General features: G+C 45.3%; 1 protein-coding gene across 2 annotated transcripts in view; it reads left to right on the top strand.

Moving 5' to 3' along the window:
- The window catches only part of Anapc7 (anaphase promoting complex subunit 7), a 25,293-nt gene extending 1,236 nt beyond the window's left edge, over positions 1-24,057 (top strand). Inside the window, exons 1-11 of one of the 2 annotated variants that reach the window (XM_013503736.1) lie at positions 1,442-1,691; positions 2,799-2,985; positions 4,760-4,879; positions 10,310-10,421; positions 11,842-11,995; positions 14,408-14,550; positions 16,380-16,497; positions 17,201-17,397; positions 19,938-20,162; positions 21,572-21,722; positions 23,314-24,057. In XM_013503736.1, coding sequence (XP_013359190.1) covers positions 2,899-2,985; positions 4,760-4,879; positions 10,310-10,421; positions 11,842-11,995; positions 14,408-14,550; positions 16,380-16,497; positions 17,201-17,397; positions 19,938-20,162; positions 21,572-21,722; positions 23,314-23,503 — 1,497 coding nt within the window. In that variant the 5' untranslated portion in view covers positions 1,442-1,691; positions 2,799-2,898 and the 3' untranslated portion in view covers positions 23,504-24,057. Of the gene's footprint in view, positions 1-1,441; positions 1,692-2,798; positions 2,986-4,759; positions 4,880-10,309; positions 10,422-11,841; positions 11,996-14,407; positions 14,551-16,379; positions 16,498-17,200; positions 17,398-19,937; positions 20,163-21,571; positions 21,723-23,313 lie in introns of those variants that run through there. The other variant, XM_005403142.2, reaches the window with a different exon arrangement.
- The last annotated feature ends 398 nt before the right edge of the window (positions 24,058-24,455 follow it).

Raw genomic sequence — 24,455 nt, 5'->3', positions numbered from 1 at the left:
AATGTGCTAGTCGTTACTCTAGCTTCAGAGCATACACTTTCCATTTGGAGATTAATACACTAGTCATTACTCTGGTTCTTGAAGATGTTACCAGCTACCTTGAAGCAGTTTGGTTCTTTGGCTAGAGTAGTTTAGCTATTACGTGCATTTTCATATTAGGTTAGACGGGGCTGGGGATTTAGCTCAGCGGCACAGCGCCTGCCTGGCAACTGCAAAGTTGTGAGTTCGATTCCCGGTACCGGAAAAACAACAAAAAATTAGGTTAGATTGGGCTCTTTCTGTCTGTCTGTCTTTGAGCCAAGGTCTCACTATATAGTGCCAGGTGGCTTTGAACGCACTGTGTAGCCCAGGCTGGCCTCGAACTCGTGGCGATCCTCTTGCCTCAGACAGGGTCATGCTATGTAGTTTAGGCTGGCCTGGACTCACTGTGTAGCCCAGCCGGCCTGGAACTTGCAGCAGTCATCCTGCCTCAGCCTCCCCAGTGCTGGGATTACAGGCGTGCGCCAGCACGCTTGGCTGCATGTCCCTGAGTTTTGAACCTCGAACCATTCTTTTCCTTTAGAAGGAGTATTAAGTTTTTCATGTATCATATCAAAGATAATTTCTGTGTACATAGATAGGCAAGTATGTTAAAATATGTAAAAATTTTAATGTTTTCTGTGGGCACAGTAATATTTTCTCTTTTTCTTTTTGAGTTGAAGGCCAGCCTGATACAATTGAAAGAAATTGCCAATCTAACCTAATACGAAAAAGCATATAACAGCTAAATTAATCCACCCAAAGAATCAAACTGCTTCAAACTGGTGATTGAACCCAAGGAGTGCTGAGCTACAATATTTCTAGTCCTTTTCCTTATTCATTCATTCATTCATTTAGAAACAGGGTCTCACTAAATTGGCCAGGCTGGCTTTGAATTTATGATTCTTCTGCCTTGGCCTCCCAAGTAGCTGGGATTACAGGTGTGCATCACCACACCTAGCTAATATTTTGTTTATTCAAGTATTAAATACTTATTTCTCGTTAAATACATTGAATCTCAAAGCTGGAATAGATCTTAAGCATCTGGACTCTACCTTTCACTCCTTAAATTTCCTTCTTTTTTTTTTTTTTAAAGACAAGGTCTTGCTATGCAGTTCAGGCTGGTTTTGAACTCACTTTGTATCCCAGACTGGCTTTGAACTTGCAACAATCCTCCTGCCTCAGCCTCCTGAGTGCTGGGATTACAGGTGTGCACTACCACACCTGGCCTCTTTCCTAACTTTATATCCAGTGTTCAGTCTGTCTGTCCTTGTTTGTGTGCACCACCACAGCTAGCTTAAAAAAGAGTATAGTTCTGTGAATTCTAGTGTATTCACACGGTTGTGCAGTCCATTGCCACTAATTCCAGAATGTTTTTCGGGATTTTTTTTTTTTTTTTTGAGACAGGGTCTTACTGTGTAATCCAGGCTGGCCTTGGACTCGAGATCCTTCTGCTTTGCCTCAGCCTCTCAAGTGGTGCTGGAATTACAAGCATCTTCCACATCCACAACACTGAGCCCAGAATGTTTTCGTTACCTCTCAAAGAAACCTTATGTCTATTAGCAGTCATTCCCCTACCCCTCATCTTCCAGCAAGCAGGCTAGAGGAATAGTTGTGAAATGTGCTGGTTCTTTTACATTGTCTTTGCACCTTGCACCCTGAGACACAAGGAGGTAAGAATGTGTTACGTGCTAGTAAGATTTACATGTATGTAAGATTAAAAATAGATTATTCAAACAGTTCCCTTTCTACCCTACTCTATCCTGTTGGCTCGCCCATTCTTTTTTTTCTTTTTTCAGGACATGGTCTCCCTATGTAGTGCAGAGTCTCACCATATAGTGCCTTAAACTCATAATGTAGCCCAGGCTGGCCTCAAACTCACAGCAGTTCTCTTGCCTCAGCCTCCCAGGAGCTGGGATTACAGGTGTGCACCATCATGCCCAGCTCCCATTCTATTCTTTTTTTTTTGGTACTGGGAATTGAACCAGGGCTCCATACTCATAAAAACAAGGGTTAAAGTTGTAGCTCAGTGTGAAGGCCCTGGGTTCTATCCCCAGTACACCCAATAAATAAATAGGGTTAGAGCCTGGTGTGGTATAACAATTCCAGCACTTGGGAGGCTGAGGCAGGAGAATTGCCAGTTCAGAACTAGTCCTGGCTACATAGTGAGTTCAGGACCACCTGAACTACCTAGTGAGAACTGTTTTTTTGTTTGTTTGGTTTTTTTTTTTGGGTCTTTTTGAGATGGTCTCGCTGTGCAGTTCAGGCTGGCCTTGAGCTCACTTTGTAGCCTAGGCTGGCCTCAAACTCTCAGTGATCCTCCTGCTTCAGGCTGAGAACTGTTTTTAAAAAAGGAAAAAAGAAGAAGAAGAAGAAAGGTTGGAAATGCAGGTTAGATATAGAGTGGTTCATGTGCAAGTGCTTGGGTTCAATCCCCAGTACCAAAACACACATAAAACAACCTTTGGATGGGTAATATATCAAACTGTTAAAATGGCTTGGATTAGAGAAGGGGAGGAAAAGATGTGTCTTGTTTACTTTGTATAGCTCTGTATTACTGGATTTTGTTTATAGACAGTGCTTTTTTAGGAAGAACACACATATATTATTTGAGTCAGTATCTTAGATGTGTTCACTTCCTGCATATCATTTTAGGGACTAGTGCTTAAAGTATTTAACTTTTTGCAAATTTGTTATACAAGGATTTGTGCTAGGCTTCTGTAAACACTAAGGTGCTGTTTCTAACGTTTCAAAGTTACTCATCTTTGTTTGTTTTCTAGTGAGTTGTTCTCCCCCTCTCAGAAGTACCAGCTTCTGGTGTATCATGCAGACTCTCTGTTTCATGACAAGGAATATCGGAATGCTGTGAGCAAGTATACCATGGCTTTACAGCAGAAGAAAGCCCTGAGTAAAACTTCAAAAGTGAGACCTTCAACTGGAAATTCTGCATCGACTCCACAAAGTCAGGTAATTGAACGTAGAATTGTGACTTTTGTTCTTGTTTGTTTTTTGGAGAAAGACTAAAAAATTTTTTTTCTTTTGCTGGGCTTAAATCCAGGGCAGTGTGTGTGTGCGAAGACAAGTGTTCTATCATTGAGCTATACCCTGAGCTCCAAGACTAAACTAATTTAGACAATGGCAAAGATTAGACATAGAAGATGATAAAATAAGTACCTAAAAGGGGAACTGATAAAAAAAATAATAAATAAAAGGGGAGCTGACTGAAGAGACAAAAACTACTGAGATGCAAGAATGTGTCCAGTGATTGATCTTCATCTCATATTTCTCTTTCTGTGAAACCTTTGCTTTCTGACACTGAATGGAAGTTTTATAAATATATATATCATTCAGATAAGATGGTTCCTAAACATAGTTAACATTAGCTGGGTATTAGAGATGTGGTGCACATCTCTAATCTTAGCACTCAGGAGGATGAGACAGAAGGATTGCCATGAGCTTGAGGCCAGCCTGGGTTAATAGTAAGTTCAAGACCCTGTCTAAAAAAACAAAAACAAAAACAGCTAACATTTAATTAGTATTCAGTGTGTCAAGCATCATGCAAAACTTTTTGAATACATGGAACCATCTTGGATTTATTTTTATTTCTTCATTGTTTTTTTGAGACAGGTATGCACCACCAGACCCAGTTTCCTTTTTTTTATTATTATTTTTAAAGACAGGGTCTTGCTATGTAGTTCAGGCTTTCCTTGAACTCGCTATTGTGTATCCCAGGCTGGCCTCAAACTTGCTGTGATCTTCCTGTCTCAGCTTCCCAACTGCTGAGATTATAAGCATGTGCCACCACATCTGGTTTGTTTCATTTTACATTTTTTTGACACGGAGTCTCAGTAGTTGAGGCTGGCCTGGGGTTCGTTATGTAGCACAGGCTGCCCTTGAATTTGGGATTCTCCTGTCTCATCCTCCTAAGTGCTGGGGTTACAGGCTTATACCACCATGCCCAACTGGAACTTTTTAAATAATTGAGATACGTATCTCATGTGCCTCTCAAAGTATAATTTCATAGGCATAGTCACAAGATTGTGCAACCGTGAATACTGTCTCATTTCTGAAATTTTTCATTATCCTAGAGAGAATCCCATGTGTTTTAACACTTAGTCCACATTCTGATTCCTCCTTCCACCCCTGGCAGTCACTAACCTTTGTCTTTCTTTGTACTTACCTATTCTGGGCATTTTCTATGAACAGATTGTACAGTATGTGACCTCCTGTGTCTGGCTTCCTTCACTTAGCATGTTATTTTTAAAGTTGATTTGTTACACCATGAATTAGCTCTTTGTTTTTGTTTTTGTTTTTTGAGACAGGGTCTCATTACATAGTACAGGTTGGCCTTAAATTCGCTATGTAGCCCAGGCTGGCCTTGAACTCAATAATCCTCCTGCCTTAGCCTCTGGAGCGCTGGGACTACAGGCCTGTGCCACCACACCCGGCCATAGATCCATTCTTTATTTCTTGTTGCTGTCAGATATTCCATTGTGTGGAAGGGCCACATTTTGTTTACCTATTCATAGTTAAGGGACATTGATTGTTTCTACTTTTTGCCCATGAAAAATGCTGCTGTGAACATTTGAATACAAAGTTTTTTCTGGATATCTGTTTTCAGTTCTTTTGACTATATTCCTGAATCTTATAACCTTGTGTTAACTTTTTGAAGGAGTGTCATATTGAAGAGATACAGAACGAATGCCACACATTTTGAATAGATGTGTTCCTTGTCTTTTAGTGTCTTCCCTCAGAAATAGAAGTGAAATACAAAATGGCTGAATGTTATACAATGTTAAAACAAGATAAAGATGCTATTGCTATACTTGATGGGATCCCCTCAAGACAGAGAACTCCCAAAGTAAGTTGAACTCACAGATTGTTTACAAATTTTTCTCCTCCCCAGCCAGCTTCCTCCATGCTTTCTTTCTGCATTAGGAAGTGCAGCTGAGCCTTTTACTCCTGACTCTAACTCTCACTTTCTTCCTCTGTTAATGGAGTGGGGGTTGAGAGAAATGGATGAAGGATATTCTTTTGTTTGTTTGGTTGCTTGGGGTTTTTTTGTTTTGTTTTGTTTTGTTTTGTTTTGTTTTTGGTCTTTTTGAAACAGGGTTTTACTATGCACTTCAGGCTGGCCTTGAAATCCCAGCAGTCGAGCCTGGCCTGGTGGCACACACCTGTAATCCTAGCACTCAGGAGGATTGTTGCGAGTTCGAGGCCAGCCTGGGTTACAAAGTGAGTTCAAGACCAGACTGAACTGCATGGTGAGACCCTGTCTCAAAAAGACAAAAAAAAAAAAAAAGGAAAAGAAAAGAAATCACTGTGATCCTCCTGCCTCAGCCTCTTGAGTACTGGGATTACAGGCGTACACCACTGCACCTGACTCAATCCTTAAGAGTCCCTTAAAATTCATTTGATACAAATGATAGCTGGACAATAAATGCTACAAGTGCATATTCTTTTTTTATTTCTTGCTGTAGGGCATAGTGCTTTGCAGAACACTACTGCAGCCAGATGTGGCACACACCTGTAATCCCAGTACTCAGAGGCGGAGGCAGGAAGATTGCAACTTTGAGCCAGATCTGGACAGTTTAATGCCTTAGCAGGATCTTGTCTCAAAATAAATTTTAAAGAAAGGCTGGGGCTATAGCTCAGTCTGAAGGCCCTGGCTTCACTACCCAGCACCACAAAAACAAAACAAAAAACTTCCATGTGGCAAAAACACTTTTTTAGAGCCTCATTTTTTTGCATTCCATAGGGGTACCAATTGGATAATGGGAATGATTTTCTTAATCCTTTCATTTTCAAAATCAAGACTACAAAACCTCTTTGTGCTTGCTTATGGGTGGAATATATGTTTGTGTTTGATTTGGCATCATATTATAGTAAGGATTATACCTTTAACTGAAATCAGAATACTAGGATCTTTGAGCTTAAGGCGTATGAGTTATATGCAGTGTGAACTTCAGCAAGTTACCAGTTTCTGAGCCCCTTCCCCTTTATAAAGTGAGGATAATAGTGTTTTCTCTATATGCAAAAGTTCCTCTTTTTTTTTTTTTTTGCATGTTGTGAGTCCAACCCATGACTTGGTGTGTACTAGGGAAATGCTCTACTGGTGTAACTCTCACAATGAGCTACGCTCCTAGCCACATATCCACCCTGTATATAACCAAGGGCTTGCGCGTGCTGGGCAATTTTTAGTAGACACGGTCTTGCTATGTAGTGAAGCTGGCCTTGAACTCATAATTGTCCTGCCCCAGCCTCCCAATGCCGGTACTGAAGTCACACATCATCACACTCGGGTGCTTTGACAATACTTTTTAAGGAACCTTCCAGAAAGAGTAGATTGATGACTATCAGATTTTTGTTGGTTTTGCTTTTTGTATTTTTGAGAGAGTCTTACTGTGTAGTTCAGGCTGGCTTTGAACTCACTGTGCAGCCCATGCTGGCCTCAAACTCTCAGCAGTCCTCCTGACTCAGCCTCCCAAGTGCTGAGATTACAGATGTGTGCCACCATACCTGGCTATCAAGTTTTGTTTTGTTTTGTTTTGTTTTGTTTTTTTCAAGTTTTTTTTTTTTTTAAGTCCAGTTTAAATCCTTGTTATTGGGCTGGGGATACAGCTCAGTGGCACAAGCGCCTGCCTGGCAAATGCAAGGTCCTGAGTTCGATCCCCAGTGCTGCAAAAAAAAAAAAAAAAAGTAGGATCATCTAAATCCTTGTTACTAAGGTTGAATACATATCAGTATTTAATATTCTAACGTACACCCTCATGTCACTTGTCCTTCTCATTTTTTGAAAAATTTATGTGCAACTTGTGTTTAACAGTAGGGTAGATGTCTGTATATATCCTGCTATCCTCAAAACACAAGGAATCTAACCAGTAGGGGACTTGTGAATTTTAGTTAATACTTCATCTAAATATTGGTAACTTTTAGGCTGGGTGTGGTGGTGCCACCTGTAATCCCAGCACTCAGGAAGCTGAGGCAGGAGGATCATTGTGCGTTCAAGGCTACTCTGGACTGCAAGTGAGTTCAAGGCCAGCCTGAACTGCATAGTGAGACCTTGTCTCAAAATACCCCCCCCCAAAAAAAATGTATGTGTGTGTGTAAGTTTCATCTAAATATTGGTAACCAAACTTGATGAGAAGATATTTAAGCACTTCCTCATATTAAGGAACCTTTTACTATTTTGAGTGTTGAGGTGCGTGTGTGTGTGTGTGCTGTGAGTGTGCACATGCATTAAGGGTGGAACCCAGGGCCTCAAGCGTGCTGCATTTATGGCATCCCACTGGGCTATAGCCCCAGCCTTATTTTCTGAGTTTTAACTAAGATGTTTCCTAGGTATATTTTATGGTGATGCCTTTTGTTAAAAACACGTGGAAATATATCATTGATTAACCTGTCTTACAACAAACTTGACTGCCAGGGCTTTTTGTTTTCGTTCATTTTGAGACAGGCCCTTGTTAAGTTGCCCGTACAGGACTCAAACTTGAAATTCTCCCGTGTCCCCATGCCTCAGTGCTGGGATTACATGCGTGAGTTACCATGTGTGCCTAGTTAGGTGCTAGATATTAAATTGTGTTTTAAGATCCTAGGAAAGTCCTTTTACCCTAAGCATAATTTTTTGCATATATGAGGAATGTGTGCTGCTATACTCAGTGTGTCTTGTTTTTAGAAGAAGCTGCTTTTGCAGTAGGGAAGAGGGGCTTGTACACACTAGGCAACTCTGCCACTGTGCTTTATCCTCACCTCTTCTTATGTATTCTTTTTATTTTGAATAGGGTCTTCCTAAACTGCCTGTGCTGGGCTCATATTCCCCTCCTTGGTCAGCCTCCCAAGTATCTGGGATTGCATATGTGCGCCACTACGCCTGGCTCAAGAAGCCATTTTTATTATAAACATTGAATGATACTGTTACATGTTTTATTAGAAATACACCGTAATTTCCTTCATAATGACCTGCAGGTGTTTGGGGACGTATCTTTAGACAGTGAGGAATGCGGAGACACTCGGCTTTGTGGCATCCGGTGCTTTGTGCTTACAGCCATCGTTCTTAGAGGGACTCGGTGGTGGTTAGGGGTACATACCCTCCTTGCATTAGAGCTCTTGTAGACAAACAAACAAACGTGTGTGTCTCAAAAATAAACCTATAGTATTTACAGTTTTCTTTCTTGTCTGCTAGGGAGTTAACTGGCTTCTCAGTCTGTGTAAAGGACAAGGAAGTGAGTCAAAATACGTCCACTTGAACATCTCTTGATGTATGGTAAACACCACCACACACTCCCTCACATTTTAAAGGGAAGTTCCAGTGTTAGATTATTATATCTTGGTAAATCTTCAGTTTTTTAAAAGTAAACATACCAACGTACAGTTAAGATCTATTCTGAAAAGAATTGACTTTTTCATTAGGAAGTACTTGAAACTCATTCTTTCAGAGAGACAGTCAAGTAATTTAAAGGAAATTTAGTATTTGTTGAGGTTGTGTTTTTTTGGTTTTTTTTTTTTTTGAGACAGGGTTTCACTATGTGATTCAGGCTGAGCTTGAACTTACTATGTAGCCCAGGTTGGCCTTGAACTCATGGCAATACTTCTGCCTCAGCCTCCTGAGTGCTGGGATTATAGGTTATTGAGATTTCTTCAGTTTGTTAATAACAAGCAAAGAATGATCTTAACTTTTTAGTCTTTTGAAGTGTTGATACCCTGTAATCTTAGCACTCAGGAGGCTGAGGCAGGAGGATCGCAGCAAATTTGAGGTCAGCCTGCGCTACGTAGTGAACTCAAGGTCAGCCTGAGCTACATAGCAAGACCTTGTCTCTAAAAAAGGAGGGGGCTAAAATGGAATATCTGAAGCCACATGAAAAATAATTTTACCTCTAGTGTTTTATTATTTCATTGCTTGAATTAGTGTGGATTAATGCTATGCGAAACATTTGTATAATATAGGTCTGTAATTAGAACAGATGTTTTTCCGAGCCTTTTTGGGGGGGTACCAGGAATCAAACTCAGGACCTTGCCCGTCCAGGCAGGCAGTGTGCCACTGAGCTAAGTCCCTGGCCCTTCAGGGCCATTGTTTTCTTTCTTTTTTGGTTGTTTTATTTTGCAGTACTGAGGATGGGAACCCAAGGTCTTGCACGTGTTAGGCAAGCACTGTACCACTGAGTTGCATTCCCAGCTCTTTTTTAAAATTTGAGATGAGTCTGGCTAAGCTGCCCAGATAATTGAAGTTACAGTATAGTGGTACCTCGGGTCATGGACACTCTTTTTTCTTTTTTTTTTTTTTTGTACCAGGAATCAAACTCAGGACCTTGCTCTTGCCAGGTAGGCACTTGTGCCGCTGAGCTACGTCCCCAGCCCTTTTTTTTTTGTCTTTTTGAGGCAAGGTCTCACTATACAGTTCAGGCTGACCTTGAGCTCACTTTATAGCCCACACTGATCTCAAACTCACCATGGTCCTCCTGCCTCAGCCTCCCAAGTGCTGGGATTACAGGCATTTGCCACCACACCTGGCTCATGAACATTTGTTTGCAAACAATTTGGTTTGCAAACAGAAGCATTTGGCAGAATTTTGTTTTTCTTCGCACTGAGTGGCAAATACAAATCTGGCCATCTTTTCCAAAATCAGAAAACAAATTAAATTTGTGAGCTAAGGTACACTGTATTGAGGATTTTTTCCTTTGTGTCCTCATATTGACTGCTCCCTTAGTTTAATGATTTTCCCAATCACCGTGTTATAGTTAAGATCTATTTATTTTATTTTGTTTTAAAAATTAATTTGTTTGGTTTTGAGACAGAGCCTTACTATGTTGTTCACACTGTGCTTATATGTAACCCAGGCTGATTTTGAATTTGTAGTGATCCTTCTGCCTCAGCCTCCAAATACTGGGATTGCAGGTGTGTGCCACCACACCTGGCAAGATCTTTTAATTTTATTTATTCATTCATGTATTTATTTATTTATTTGTGTCTTTTTGAGATAGGGTCTCACTTTGCCGTTTAGGCTGGTCTTGAGCTCACTTTGTAGCCCAGGCTGATCTCAAAGGTGCAACATCCTTCTCCCTCAGCCTCTATAGTGCTGGGATTACAGTACGGGGATTGCAGGCATGCACCACCATGCCTGGCTTTCTTTGTTTTAAAGACCAGGGTTTGTCTTTTTTTATTTGCATAGGGCTGTTGGTAGATTTCCAGTAAAAAGTAAAATAGTGGCTGTTAATAAAAACCAGAACTTTTTCATGGTGAGATACTTTCTTTGCAGATGCACTTACTTTACTGTTCTTTCTTTTTGCTTATACAGATAAACATGATGCTGGCAAACCTGTATAAGAAGGCTGGTCAGGAGCGCCCATCAGTTACCAGCTACAAGGAAGTATTGAGGCAGTGCCCACTAGCCCTGGATGCCATTCTAGGTATAGATAATTCTCTGCCATTTCCCTGTCAGAGAGAGTAATTCTCAGTTCATGGGTGTACGTTAGGATAGATTATTTTAGAAAAGTTCCCTGTAGGCCAGGCGTGGGAATGCACACCTGTAATCTTAGCACTAAAGGAGTCTGAGGCAGGAGGACTGCAAGCTTGAGGCCTGCCTGGACAGTTTAGTGAGACTCTATTGCAGAAGAAGAAATAGCCAGGCGTGGTGGCACATACCTATAATCGCAGCACTCAGGAGGCTGAGGCAGGAGGATCACTGAGATTTCAAGGGTAGCCTGAGCGACATAGCATGTCTCAAAAAACCATAAATGAATGAATAGGCTGCAGGTGTAGTTCAGTGGTACAGCACTCCTTGGGTTGATCCCCAGTACGGCCAGGAAAAAAAGAAATCCCCTACATTGTCATATATTTTTGTTTGTTTTTTAATTAATTACGTTGGTACGTTTTAGGTATACATAATGATCACATTCATCATAGGGAATTTGTGCCTGTACGTGATAAAATTTGATTCTTTTTTTACCCCATCCCTTCAACCCCTCTTCCCTTCCTTATTTACAAAAGCTTTGTTTCCATTTTTTCCTCCTTTTGTGATTTTTTTTTTCTTTCCTTTCCTTGCCCCTCTTCCCTAGTTCCCCTTCCCATTTGAACATTTTCTTCCTCTTTCACAATATCTATTACACATTTCGGACTTTATTTACACTTTCAGTTTCTCACACCAGAGAAACAATGCAGTATTTATTTACACATGTGTATCTGATGTATTGCACTTAAGAGTATGGTCTCAAGGTGCATCCATTTAGCTAGAAATGTCCCAAGCTTGCCTTCCTCTGTGGCAGAGTAGTACCCTGTCATATAAAAATTCACATCTTCTGTATCCATTCATCAGCTGATGGTTATTTTTGCTGTCTTCAGTATTTAGCTATACAGACTGTGCTGCTGTAAGCATAGGTGAGCATGCATTGCTGCACTGGCTTGTAATGCATCAGGAAATACTAAATAACCTTGTGGGCCTGAGGGTGTAGCTCATGATAGGTTATATGCTTATGCGGGAGGCCCTTGGTTCCATCCACATCACCAAAAATTAATAATTAAATTACAGTTTTCTTTTTTTTTTTTTTTGAGACAAGGTCTCCCTATTATAGTCCAGGCTGGCCTTGAACTCAGTGTATAGCCCAGGCTGGCCCTGAACTCACAATGATCCTCCTGCCTGTGTCCCAGTGCTGGGATTATAGGCGTGCACCACCACACCTGGCTAGGTTAAATTAGGTTTTCTGTCACATGCATGTTGATCAGAATAGGGAAGGGGTTGCCTTGTATCCTGCAAAAGTGTAGCTTGTTCCTTGCACTGTGGAAGAGGGATGGTGTTCCTCACCTTCTTTCCCCTGCTTTCTGTTGGGCTAGGTTTGCTGTCCCTTTCTGTGAAAGGTGCCGAGGTGGCATCGATGACAATGAATGTGATCCAGACCGTGCCTAACTTGGACTGGCTCTCTGTGTGGATCAAGGCATATGCTTTCGTGCATACTGGCGACAACTCAAGGGCAATCAGCACCATCTGGTGAGAGCCACAGCGTTAGCTTAGTGCTCTGGAGGCCCCTGTCTGGAGGTCTCGTGCTTACATTGGCAGCGCAGAGAGATGAGACACTTCTCAGTGTTGCAGCCAGTCATCTTTGGGTTGTGTTATTCTTGTAATGTCCTGAATGGTTGAGAACCTGATTGTCTCCATTGGAAACCCTTAAAAATGTAAAACTGGACTGAACTCAGTTCTGTATGTGCAGAAATCTACCCCATTTAAGAGTAGTTCAGCTTGGCATGATGGTGCACTCCTGTAATCCCAGTGCTCAGGGGGCTGAGACAGGAAGATCGCCATGAGTTCAAGGCCAGCCTGTATTATATAGCAAGATCCTGTCTTAAAAATAAAACAGAACAAAAAAAGAGTAGCCCAGTAACCAAGAAGAACATGGCAACTTAATGAGACTCTTTTTGTTGCTTTTAACTAAAGGTTTGGGGGTATAGTTCATTGTGAAATTCCGGGTTCATTCCCCAGTACTACCAAAAAAAAGGCTGGGCATGGTAGCACACTCCTGTAATCCCAGCACTCAGGAGCTGAAGGAGGAGGATTGCTGCAAGTTCAAGGCCAGCCTGGGCTACAAAGTGAGAAAGCAAGTTCAAGGCCAGCCTGAATAGTGAGACCTTGTCTCAAAAAGATAAAACAAAAAAGTCTGCTGAAGCATGGAAAAAACCTTTCTGGTCTCCTCACAAACTTAGTTTGATGCAGCACCTAACCTTTTTATTCAGATAGAGTCCTAGGACAAGAAGTTAGGGACTTGTTTGGTGCAGAGTCAACAGTTAAGCAATAAATAGCTGTCGCTTGTGAGTGACATTCCATTCAGTACTGTGTTTAGTTTACCCTCTGAAAAACCATAACCAGAAAGTTTTTAGGTAGGGAGCGGTATCTGATTTATTTACTATCCTAACAAATGCAACTTTTTTAAAGCCATAAGCTCAGAATAAAAAAAATCTAGTGTACATAGTCCCTTTAAAAGTTTTTTAGCCAGATGTGGTGGCACATGCCTATAATCCCAGTATTCAGGAGGCTGAAGCAGGAGGATCACCACAAGTTAGAGGCCAGCCTGTGCTACAGTAAGTTCAAAATCAGCCTAGACTGTATAGGGAGACCTTGTCTCAAGTGCAAAAACAATTTTTTTTTATTCTTCAAATTTTTGTTACACTTTTGCCTGTTGCTTATAACTGCTTGGGACTCATTTAGGTAACAAATTGTTATGCTTCAAATTGTTATGCTTTTGCCTGTTGCTTATAGTTGCTTATGCTTTGTCTGTTATGCAGTTCCGTTAAAATGTTGATAAATCTCAGTTAGAACATGGAAAGGTTATAAGGTTATGATATTTCTTTGATGGGACATTTTATTCCTGTTCTGGCATATGTTGGTATATGTTGTGTTTGATGAGTTTGAACGAGTTGCTAAATGTGCTGGTTTTCCTTGCTTGATGTTATTTAGCTCGGGAGAGTAATGTTAGAATGCTCTTAGTGAACTTTGATATAAACTGTAAGATGGGCCTTTTAAGTCTAGCTCAGACTTAGTAAAGAACTCTAGACTAAGTTCCAACTAAGTTAAGTCCATAGAAGATGAGCATTTGTTAACGCCGAAGACAGGGAAGTCACCTTAGAGAAAGAACACATACCCTGTCTCTGGGTCAGATGAGACATTGGAGTTTTGTCTGGCCAGGAGAACACACATAAAAGCCATGTCCCGGCTTAGTGTTCTGGGCAGGTCTCCCTCGGGAGGCTGAACCTGAGACAGTGGAGAGAACCGACTTCTGGGTGACACAGGAAGGAGCTGTCTCCACAAGCAGCACACCTCTGGGACCAAAACATACTTGGTCTAAGGGAGGATCTCCAACCTTTCCTCTTCTCCTAGGTCTAGTGCTAGGCAATCTTGCTCAGGCTTTTAACTATCCCTTGTAGAATTCTGACAGACAGTGGTCACTCTGCCAGCTAGTTAAGCGCTCTTAGAGCAGCTGCCACTCTTTTAAAGCAGAGGACAGGTTTCCCCAGCATCTCTTCGGTGAATCCCCATTGAAGCCAATGGCTGATGGAATGTGGACCAGACAGAGAGCTGGATTCCTTTCTGGAGACTGAGCTTGGTTGTGTGGGCCAATAGAAACTGAGAACAACAGGGTCATGGCCAGGGCTACTCTCTGGCGGACACCCAGAGGTTCCTCGGTGGAGACGGCTCCTGGCCGCTGAAAAAGCTGCACTTACCTGTTGTACTTATCTCTCTCTGCCGGTAGACTAGGAATTCTCCCTCAAATTTTTTTTATTATGAAAAACACAGAAAATAGTATCTGTATGTTAGTATTCCAGATTCAGCAATTAAGTATTACAAAAGAAAAACAAAAACCTTAAGTATTTATAATAGATTTTAAGGTTCAATGTTTAATGTTTTAAGTTCACTAGAGAAAAAGTCCTTATTGCGAGATAATGTGGACTTGCTGGGAAGCTTAGCAGATCTGTACTTCAGAGCTGGAGACAGTAAGAACTCTGTCCTCAAGTTGGAGCAGGCTCAGATGCTGGACCCCTACCTGATAAAAGGTGAGTCATTCCTGGGGCGGGGCAGGGGGGCTGTGGAGGGGCAGGTCAGAGAAGACAGGCAGGAAGTGCAGTGTGAACTGATACTGTTTTTCAGTACAGTGCAGTTTTTGTTATAGTAAGTAGTCTTTTACTTTTTTAAGGTCCTGACATGTCTCTAACACTTTGGTAATTCCATTTTGAGCAGTTATTTTTGCTTGAATTCAAGGGTCATCTCCTTGCACACCATCGTTTGGCTTTATTTCTTTGGGTGGGGGGGTCATACCCCCTCCTTATGAATTACACATTTATGATGTGCCAGTCTGAGAATTTGCATGACAACCTCAGAATCATAATATCCTTTTAGGGAATTTTACATGTCCACAGTAGAAGTAAGATGGATAAGGAAACAAGTGTTAAGAAAGGGATAAGGCTACTTGGGAGGCTGAGGCGGAGGCAGGAGGACTGCCTTGAATTTGAGGCCAGCCTGGGCTACACACTGAGACCTTGTCTTGAAAAACCAAGAAAAAAAAAAGAAAAGAAAAGTGGATAAGGTGCCAGGCATGCGCTACATGGCTGTAATCCCAGTAGTTGGGAAGCTGAGGCAGGAGGATTGCCCTGAGTTCGAGCCCACCTTGGGCTTCTTAGTTCAAGACCAACCTGAACTACATAGTGAGACCCTATCTCAAAAAGGGGTGGGGGAGATAAGGTGATTCAAGGGAGTAGTTAGTAGCAAACAACTACTGATGTGCAATCAGAAGACCGCACTGATGCAGTGAGGACAGGGACCGCACAGGCTGGCTGGTGGCGGCTGGCCATGTGTGGGCCGTGAGTGCTCAGAGTGTTGGGGGCTAGGGTCAGAGAGGCTGACCTCTGATAGTAAGGCCCAGAAAAGGCCATATGAAAAAGACACCTCGTGACGATAAGTAGTTCTGTAGGCTCTCGAGAGACTGAGCAAGGAGGCAGCCTTCACAGGCAGGCAGACGAGAACAGATACAGGAGGGTCAGCTTGTTTACGGAAGGTCTCCCTCCTGCCCAGTGCTTAGTTCTCCTCTCCATGCTGCCCACGCCCATGAGGAAAGTGGTGTAAAGTGCTAGTCTGAGGCCAGCCTGGGCTGCATAGTGAGACCCTGGCTAAAACAACCAGAGAAAAAGTGCCAGTCCGGAGGTAGTGACAGTGGCAGGTTGGAGTCGGAAGCTAAGTCCCAGGGCCTGCAGGGGTGTTGCTCTAGTCTTGGCCTGAGAGGCGTTTTTGTGGGAGTCAGAAGGGATAGCAAGGAGTGGAGGAGGGTGGTGGGGGTAGGGGTGACGGCACGCTTAGGGCTCTCTGCAGAGCGTGAGAGTAAGGAAAGGGGCTAGCAGACAGGTGGAATATTAGCAGGGTGGCTTTCTTTATGAACTATGTTCCAGAATGATCTACAAGCCTTTCCCGGAGTAAGCCGGCTTGTGAGAGTAACCTGGCCTTTTCACCGTACCAAGTGTATTCCTCACTGCCAAGGGCTCTAGGAGACAGCACTTCCTTGATACCTTTTTTGGGTGTTTTCTGGTTATGAGTTTAGGATAGCTGTGTATATCACACCACAGGTACTGGGACAACAGTTCATGACAGTAACAGCTTTGCAGATTGTGAGGCCGGTCTATCTGCTCCTTTGCCTTCCTTGTTTTGGATGGGCTTTGCTTTTTAATAGTCATTTTGTTGGATGGCAACGCTGGTGGAGGAGCCTGTGATGATGGAAGGGCTTGAACCCTGCAGCAGCCAGGACCTCGGCTTGAGCTCTGCTTGGTGATCCCTACCTCTTTGTTAAGGACGCTGCTGCTTTAATGAAAGGGTCTCATCATGTCCTTCCTTTTAGGGATGGATGTGTACGGCTACCTCCTGGCACGCGAAGGGCGGCTGGAGGACGTGGAGAACCTTGGCTGCCGCCTTTTCAATATTTCTGATCAGCATGCGGAGCCCTGGGTGGTCTCTGGGTATGTATGTGTGTTTGCTTTTCTCCCAGTCTTGATTGGATTCTTCAGGTGATTGTGGTGTCTCTTAGAGTATTGGTTAAAAGCAGAGGTAACCGGACCTGGCTCACATCGTGCCCTGTGACTTCAGGTGCACATGCGCCTCTTGAGTGTTTCTTACGTAGAGAAGGGTCACTAATCCCTGCTTAAAGGAGATGGTGAGCGCCCCAGTGACAGGGCTAGAGGTGCTCCTTTATCAGCCTCAAAGCTGGGCATAGCTCAGTAATAGAGGTTCACCTAGCTTGTGTAGGGCCCTGGGTTTGATCCTCAGGGCCACAAAATAAAAGTGCGTGAACCTATGTTGTAATTGAGCTGGTTTTACAAATCCTTCAAATGTCTCTTAGCTCATAACTTACCGGGTTGGCTCTCTTCCTGATTTTTCCCTTGGTGGCACACACCTGTAATCCCAGCACTTGGGAGGCTGAGGCGGGAAGATGGGCCAGCCTGGGCTTCATCAAGGCCAGCCTGAACTATATAGTGAGACCCTGTCTCAAAAAAACAAGGTGAAAATATTTAGTGGACCTTTTAGTTTATTTTGTTTTTTTACTAACAGGTTACAGCCATGAGTGTGGTTTGTAATAAGAATCATGTATAGGATGTTCTCTTTGATTTATGGATGAAGTTTCTGCATAGTCCTGTCAGATAACTGCGGATATCCCTGCACTAGGTGTCACAGCTTCTATAGCAAACGCTACTCTCGGGCCCTCTACCTGGGAGCCAAGGCCATTCAGCTGAATAGTAACAGTGTTCAAGCCTTGCTACTTAAAGGAGCAGCACTTAGGAATATGGGCAGAGTCCAGGAAGCAATCATCCATTTCCGGGAGGCCATAAGACTTGCACCTTGTCGCCTGGATTGTTACGAAGGTAAGGGAGCAGTGTGACTCCGCGGGCCACTGCACGCAGCTGGAAAGTTTTATTCGGCCAGCGTGTCCCAACTGTTGTACATTAGAATTGCCTGGGGAAGCTCTGAAACCATCAAGCTGCCAGGTGACTGGGCAGAGATGGAACATGGAGGCACTGCTGGTTTTTGAAGATCCCTGTTGGTGCCAGTATGCAAACAGGTTTGAGAGTTACTGCATCAGGTATATTACATCCAGTTGGGCTTTCACTAGAATTTTCACCCCATACTTTTTGGAATCTATTTTTCTTATTATTCAGGGGTGGGTGGTTTTTTGGTTTATTTTTGAGTCAGGTTCTCACTATGTAGTGTAGGCTGGCCTTGAGTTCATTATTTAGCCCAGGCTGACCTCAAACTCACAGTGATCCTCCTGCCTCAGCCTCCCGAGTGCTGGGATTACAGGGGTATGCCACCATGCCCGGCATATTTTTTTAATGCTTTGTGGGTTTTTTTGTTTTTGTTAGTTTTTGTTGACAGAATAGTTAGGTACTTCATCCTTTTTTTTTTTTTTCTGCTTCCGATATGGGCAGGTGATTAATGAGAACGTGTCAGGCCCTGAGCTAGATTGCTTGGCTATGTCTTTGTTGTTTTTTCACAATTGTCTTACTCTGTGGAGAGCTAATTACTCACAGGGTAGCTGCATGTCCAGGAGGCAGCATGGGCTGTGGGAACCAGGCTGTCTGTCATGACCTCCGCGGGGGTGTGACTGGGGTCCAGCTTTGTTCAGTTATGTAAGGTTTCAAGTTCATGTGAAGTGACCCTCGGAGTTCAAAGGAGCTGTGCCAGCTTCAGCAACGTTTGGTGACTCAGTCACAGACACTAAAATAGATCGTACAAGATGCAGTTTCTCTAAAACATATTTTTACAAGAATTTAAAAATAAACCTAGGAATGTAAGAGTTATTTGCTCTTAACAGGAAGATAAGTTCAAATTTGAGAAAATGTGGATGTTGGAGGAAAGAACAAATCTGCTTATATAGCCAGAGTGGTGGGCCTCTTGTGGGCTTGTGCGGGGAAGGGAGGTTGTCTTTGTTCTGGAAAGAGCTCTAGGGAACCAAGCCTCTGCTGTGAGGTGAACTTCTTAATCCTGAAACGGTAGCTCCCCTGGCCTCGCAGCAGCGTTGATCCTGCTCGCTCCTTTCTGCCGCGTGCCTGTCACCAGAGTCGGGGTGCTGGTGGGCAGTGCTTGGTTGAGGAGTGTGGAAGCATTTGAGGCAGAGAATGTTCCCCAGCTGGCCAAGTGGGGCCCCCTGGGCTGCTTTCTCTCGGGCTGTCCTGTGGAGGTTGGACCAAGGTGACTGGTTTTGTCCTTCGGCGCTCTCAGTGGCACTCCCTCCCTTTGCTGGTGCACGCTCTTCACTTGTGAGTGTGTGTGTGTAACGCTGGGGACTGAAGCAGGGCCTTGGCGTGCTAAGCACACGTTCTGCTGCTGGGCTGTACCCTAGCCCGTGAAGGGCATTCTTCCAGTTTCCTTCCAGAGTTCCATGGGGCTTTAGCAGAGAAGTAAAACTACGCAGTAAGTACTTGTAAACAACTTTACTTGGAGTCTCATGTGTTGCCCTTAAGAGTTAGGTAATTCTGGTTAAGTAACTAAAGTGTGGGGAAGAACGTGCACAAATGTTATAGATGCTGCTAGGGTGGAGGAGTGTGCAGAGAAAATCTGCCAGGGATTGTGTGGGTTTGGGGTTTAAGCTGTTTTTCTGTTTTGATGAGTGTACTGTGCCAGAAAGTTCCTCCTCGGTTCTCAACTTCTTGGCATGAAGAGTTGAGTTGAGTTTTTTTAGTGGAGGGGCAGGTATGGGGAATCGAACTCAGGACCTAACGCTTGCCAGGCCGGCACTGTGACACTGAGCTAAATCCCTTGGCCCGAGTTGACTTTTTTTGAAGTGACCTTTTAGGGTATTTTGCTGTTGGTATGAAGAGAGGTTGGACCTGCCATTCGCAGTGTGTTGGGTCGGTCTGACTGAAGTGCTTTCCTTGCTGTGCAGGGGAGCCCTCGGCAAGGCCTTGGAGATAGCTTTGTTGTTTCAGGTGGGGGAGTCTGCCTGCCTTCCTACACGGCTTGATAGTATACAGTCTTTAGTTTGCAGGGTTGGACATGTATTGTTGAGCCTCCCTCACCCTACAGGTGACTGACACAGCCGGAAATAAGGGCTTAAGAGGAAGTGGAACTTTGGTTCCTTGGAAACGTCACCTCTCACTGCTTTAATCTCCTGGCCGTGCAGCAGAGTAATGATCAGTGTCACATGTGTTCGTTAGCGTTCGGATGGGCTGCCCGCAGGCTGCCGTCTCCTCACTGACGGGAGGTGCCTTTGCGGGGCAGGTGCTGCGAGGAAGAGCGCTTGGTACCGTTCCATCAGCGTGGCCTCCGGTCCAGTCTCACCGGCGCCATTCTCCCCGGCCTGTCCTTGGTGTGAAACTTCGAAGGCTGCAGCTGGGCGCATGCTCCCTGTGGAGGCCTGGCTTGGGATGGTAACGTGATAAATTTACGTGTTGGTGTTTTTCAGGTCTCATCGAGTGTTACTTGACCTCTAACAGTATCCGAGAAGCGATGGTAATGGCGAACAATGTGTACAAAACTCTAGGTGCCAACGCACAGACTCTCACTCTTCTAGCCACTGTTTGTCTGGAAGACCCCGTCACACAAGAGAAAGCCAAAACTCTCTTAGATAAAGCCCTGACCCAGAGGCCGGATTACATTAAGGCTGTGGTGAAGAAAGCAGAACTACTTAGTAAGTATCTTATTTGCTGCCCAGGTCGTCATTGATATTTATAAAACCAAATCTCTTTTAGACTCCCAGCCCCAGCTGGTTACATATGACCAGACAAGTGTATATCTTTTGCAGCAAGTCTGAGCCTACTACAGTTGGTTTATATTTAGCACAGCCAAAGTGTAGCCGGCTAGACCTGCCTGAACTAGCTGAAACAAGCTGAAATGGATTTGTTCCTATTCACCTCTTTTTGTCTGGTTTTAGTTGTTCTGAACTAGTGTAGCTGATTTTAGTTAGTTTGAACTGAGCTATCTGGGTTTTCTAAAGACATTATTTTTTTTTGGAATCTATCTACCAATCTATCTTTGTGCTACTGGGAATTGAAACCCAGGGCCTTTGAACTACTACCTTGATTTTTTTTTTTTTTTAAACAGTCTTGATATGCAGTTCAGGTTGGCCTTGAACTCACTACGTGGCCGGGCTGCCCTCAAACTTGTGGCAATCCTCCTGTTTCAGCCTCCCAAGTGCTGGGATTACAGGTGTGTGCCACCATGCCTGATATACCTGGATGATTTTTTTGTGTGTGTGCCAGGAATCAAACTCAGGACCTTGCACTTGCCAGGCAGGCACTTGGGCTGCTGAGCTACATCCCCATCCCCTTTTACTTTTATATTTTTAAGTTTTGAGACAGTGTCTCATTAAGCTGCCCAGGCTGGGCTCATGCCTGTGACCCTCCTCCTTCAGCCTCCCAGAGTGCTGGGATTATGGCACACGCCACCATTTCTGGTGTTTATTTTTTTAAGTTACAAAGAAAAGTTTTATTGTGGCTCATGGTTCTTGTCCAAGGTTAACAGGCCGTGTCTGGTCATAGTTTTCTCGCTGTCAGAGTCCCACGGGAGCACAGGGTACCATATGGTGAGGGCCAGAGAGCACACCTTGTGTCCTGATTTCTGAAATTGATGATGATCTCCTGGATTGGGGCTAGTTTGGCAAATAAAATACATTTGGCTTTTTCTTTAAAATACGGTGATGAATGCATTTAACACATTCCCACCGGCTTGACCTACCAGTGGTCGGTTCATGCATGACTGTCTGGTCAGGCGGCTTGGACTACCGGTGGTAGAAGTGGTACAGTCATGCAGAGGACAGTCACGTACCCACGCCAGGTGGTTCAAGCCGCCCGACAGCGAGACAGATTACCGCCCCATCATGACTGTTAAAAAAAAAACTTAGATCTCAAGCTGCGGATTTCCTAACAGAGTAAGAATTCAGGTGCACCTTGTTTTCACTGTGTCGCACCGTCATTCCTTGGAGGATGTCTGCTAAGAAGCTGTCGGGCTGTGCTTACGGTTTTACGTATGTGCACTGATCTGGGAATGTATGTTCAAAATGCTGTTGAAGGAGGACAGTGAGGGTCTTTCTCTTTTCAGGCAGAGAACAGAAATATGAAGATGGAATTGCTTTGCTGCGGAATGCATTGGCCAACCAGAGTGACTGTGTCCTGCACCGCATCCTAGGAGATTTCCTTGTAGCCGTCAATGAGTATCAGGAAGCGATGGACCAGTATAGCATAGCACTAAGGTAGGCACCGCGCCTCCTGCGGGGAGTCAGAGGAAGGTAGAGGCCGCGGCCCGTGCAGAGCAGGAGTTGGGCAGCGCACATATACTCTGTGCCCACCGCCGAAAACAGAATAGTAGTAATGGCAGAAAATTATTTGTGAATTCGTGATTTCTACAGTTTTTTTCTCAAAGTATATTAACAACGATAAAGAATTGTTCCACTCATAACCCACACTTTTATAACATCCGTGCTCATTTGCATAGATTCTGTCCTTGCCGACACATATTTTGTAGGGTTATGCTGAATGTATATTTTCTATTCCGCTTTTTCAAATCAGAGTATTGTAAGTACTTTGGTGTGTTTCCTACAGTAGCAGTTAAGAACTTGAGCTCTGAGTGTGAATGCTGCCTTCACTCCCGTCTTGGGCACGTTACTGACAGGTTTCCTTGTCTCTGACCACTTCAAGGGGTATTCAGTGATTGAGGATTAAGTGGTTATTCCATGTAAAGCTCTTGGCACTGTGCCTAGTATGTGGTAAGTGTGAAATAAATAGTGGCATTCGTACTGTTACTACAGCAGTGTTTTTTTCAAGGGTTGTCTGTGAGTCTGAAGTCACAGTGAGGGGCTGTGTGTAGCCGGGTCTGGTCCCATCTGCCCACCCGCTAGTAGCAGACAGGTGAGCAGCGCCGTGTGCCTGGCGTCTCGGTGACCACTGGGGCCGCTGCGATTCCCAGAGCTGTCCATGGCGATGGGCGCCTGACCACGGCAGCCTGTAGAAGGCTGGGGAGGCCCAGGGGACAAGAGCTCTGGTGCAGTGGGAGCCACGCACAGTGTTTCTGAGGAGAGGTGGGACTGAGCAAGCTATAGTGACGTGAATGGGAGTCCAGCGTGGCCGTTAGCTGATTTTTGGAAGTCCAGCAACAACTGGAAAAGTAAAGTAGCAGACTTTGATCAGAGGTGGGCTTTGCTGAGGAGGAGGAGGCACTTGCTGGGTTGGGTGGCCGTGAAGCCAAGAGGAGAAATTGCTTAGAAGCCAAGGAAATGAGTGTTCGGAGCCGCTGAACCTCGCAGGGTTTGGCGCGGGCCTGGGCAGGGGCAGCCTCGGGTCCGGTCCGACCTGCTGCTTCACAGCTGCGCGGTGAGCTCATTCCTGGTCGCCAGCGGAGACCTGCGGGTGTTTCCTGCGTCACAGGGACACGGAACAGTTTCCCCACAGAAGAGAAACTTTCGTAGTGCCGTAGCTCGAAATTCCTCTATTTTTAAGAAATTACATTTGAATTTTTCTCATAGTGTTCGTTTGCCACTTTCCCTCATTACAGCTGATAACCTCCTGTAGTAGAATAGAATGCTAGGGACAGGAGTGTGAAAAGGTTTAAGAAATTGGAGAAAAATTCAAAGTGAGAACTCAAAAAATGAGGAAAAGATGCCTTTTCTCACTTCTGGTATGGACTCCTCGGTCCAGCCCTGCAAGCAGGAGTGCTCCAGGGAGGCCAGGGTGTAGCACTTTCTCTGTAACCGAGCTTGTTTCCCTGCCCGGCCAGCTAGGTGACGAGCCAGCCAGCAGGAAGCAAGGCAGAGACTCAGGCCTCTCCTTTCCTTTGTTGTCCCCTAGTTTGGACCCCAATGACCAGAAGTCCCTGGAGGGGATGCAGAAGATGGAGAAGGAGGAGAGTCCCACGGATGCTGCGCAGGAGGAGGATGTGGACGACATGGAGGGGAGTGGGGAAGAAGGGGACCTGGAGGGCAGCGACAGCGAGGCGGCCCAGTGGGCCGACCAGGAGCAGTGGTTCGGCATGCAGTGAGGTGCGGCCTGTCCCGGCGCCCGAGGAGCCGCGCGGGGCGGACAGTGAGTCACTCGCGTGGCGGGTGCGGGCAGCAGGCGCCCTGCCCCTCTCCAAGCGCGGTCGGGACTTCATTTGCGCACCGAGTGACCGGCCGCCCTGCGCCTCGCGGGGGCACCGAGGAGACCCCAGCAGCAGCCTCGCCGGGCCGGGCCGGGCCGGGCCGGGGGCCTGTGATGCGCGCGCGAACTGCCACATGCCAAAGCTCGAGGACTAGATGGTGCTTGTGTGTGACCTGGACGGTTGGAAGGAATGGCCCACCTTCCCAGAGCAAGAGGTCACTCCCGAGGACAGGGTTTCCTGCTCCCAGAGGTCGTCCTGGGCTGTCCCCTAGTGACCAGCCTCCTGCGCTGGCGCCAATGCCTTAAGCCAGTGAAGTTTCCCCTTCGCCACGCGGCGCCTTTCCTCGGTCTGGGCCAGCCGCGACGCAGGCGTGAGAGCAGTGCGACCAAGGGCGCGGGCACTTAGCTAATAAAACTGGTCTGTGCAGTCGCGTGCGGGCCTCTTAGAAGCGCGCACGGTTTCTGCTGTCTTACGGTGCCGGCCTCGGCCGTGTTCCTTGCCCTGGATTCCATTTTTCCGTTTTGGGAGCCTCAGTCAGCCCTGTGTGCCCTCCGCTGTGCTGGCGGGAGCGTCCCTGGGTCTCCAGTCCCCAGCCTGCGGCCGCTCTGCTCCTCCCCTGGGCCGACTGACCCCCCGCCGGGCCCCTCCGGTGAGGCGCTCGGGCGGCGGCGGCCCGTGGTGCGGGAGAGGACGTCAGCCCCAGGTTTTCACTGAATGGACGCAGTGAGAGGGGCTGTAAGATGGCAGGGGAAACAAGGCCCTGAAGTACCCGGACACGCGTGGGCAGTGGCTGGAGCTCAGGACACGCAGTGCCCGCGGTTACAGCGGCGCCGAGGCCCCGGGCGGGCGG

Source organism: Chinchilla lanigera, unplaced genomic scaffold (genome assembly GCF_000276665.1).
Source record: "Chinchilla lanigera isolate Chin_1 unplaced genomic scaffold, ChiLan1.0 scaffold00081, whole genome shotgun sequence".
Classification (NCBI taxonomy): Eukaryota; Metazoa; Chordata; class Mammalia; order Rodentia; family Chinchillidae; genus Chinchilla; species Chinchilla lanigera.
The sequence above is the reverse complement of the archived record's forward strand: the minus strand, read 5'-3'. Positions and strand labels throughout refer to the sequence as shown.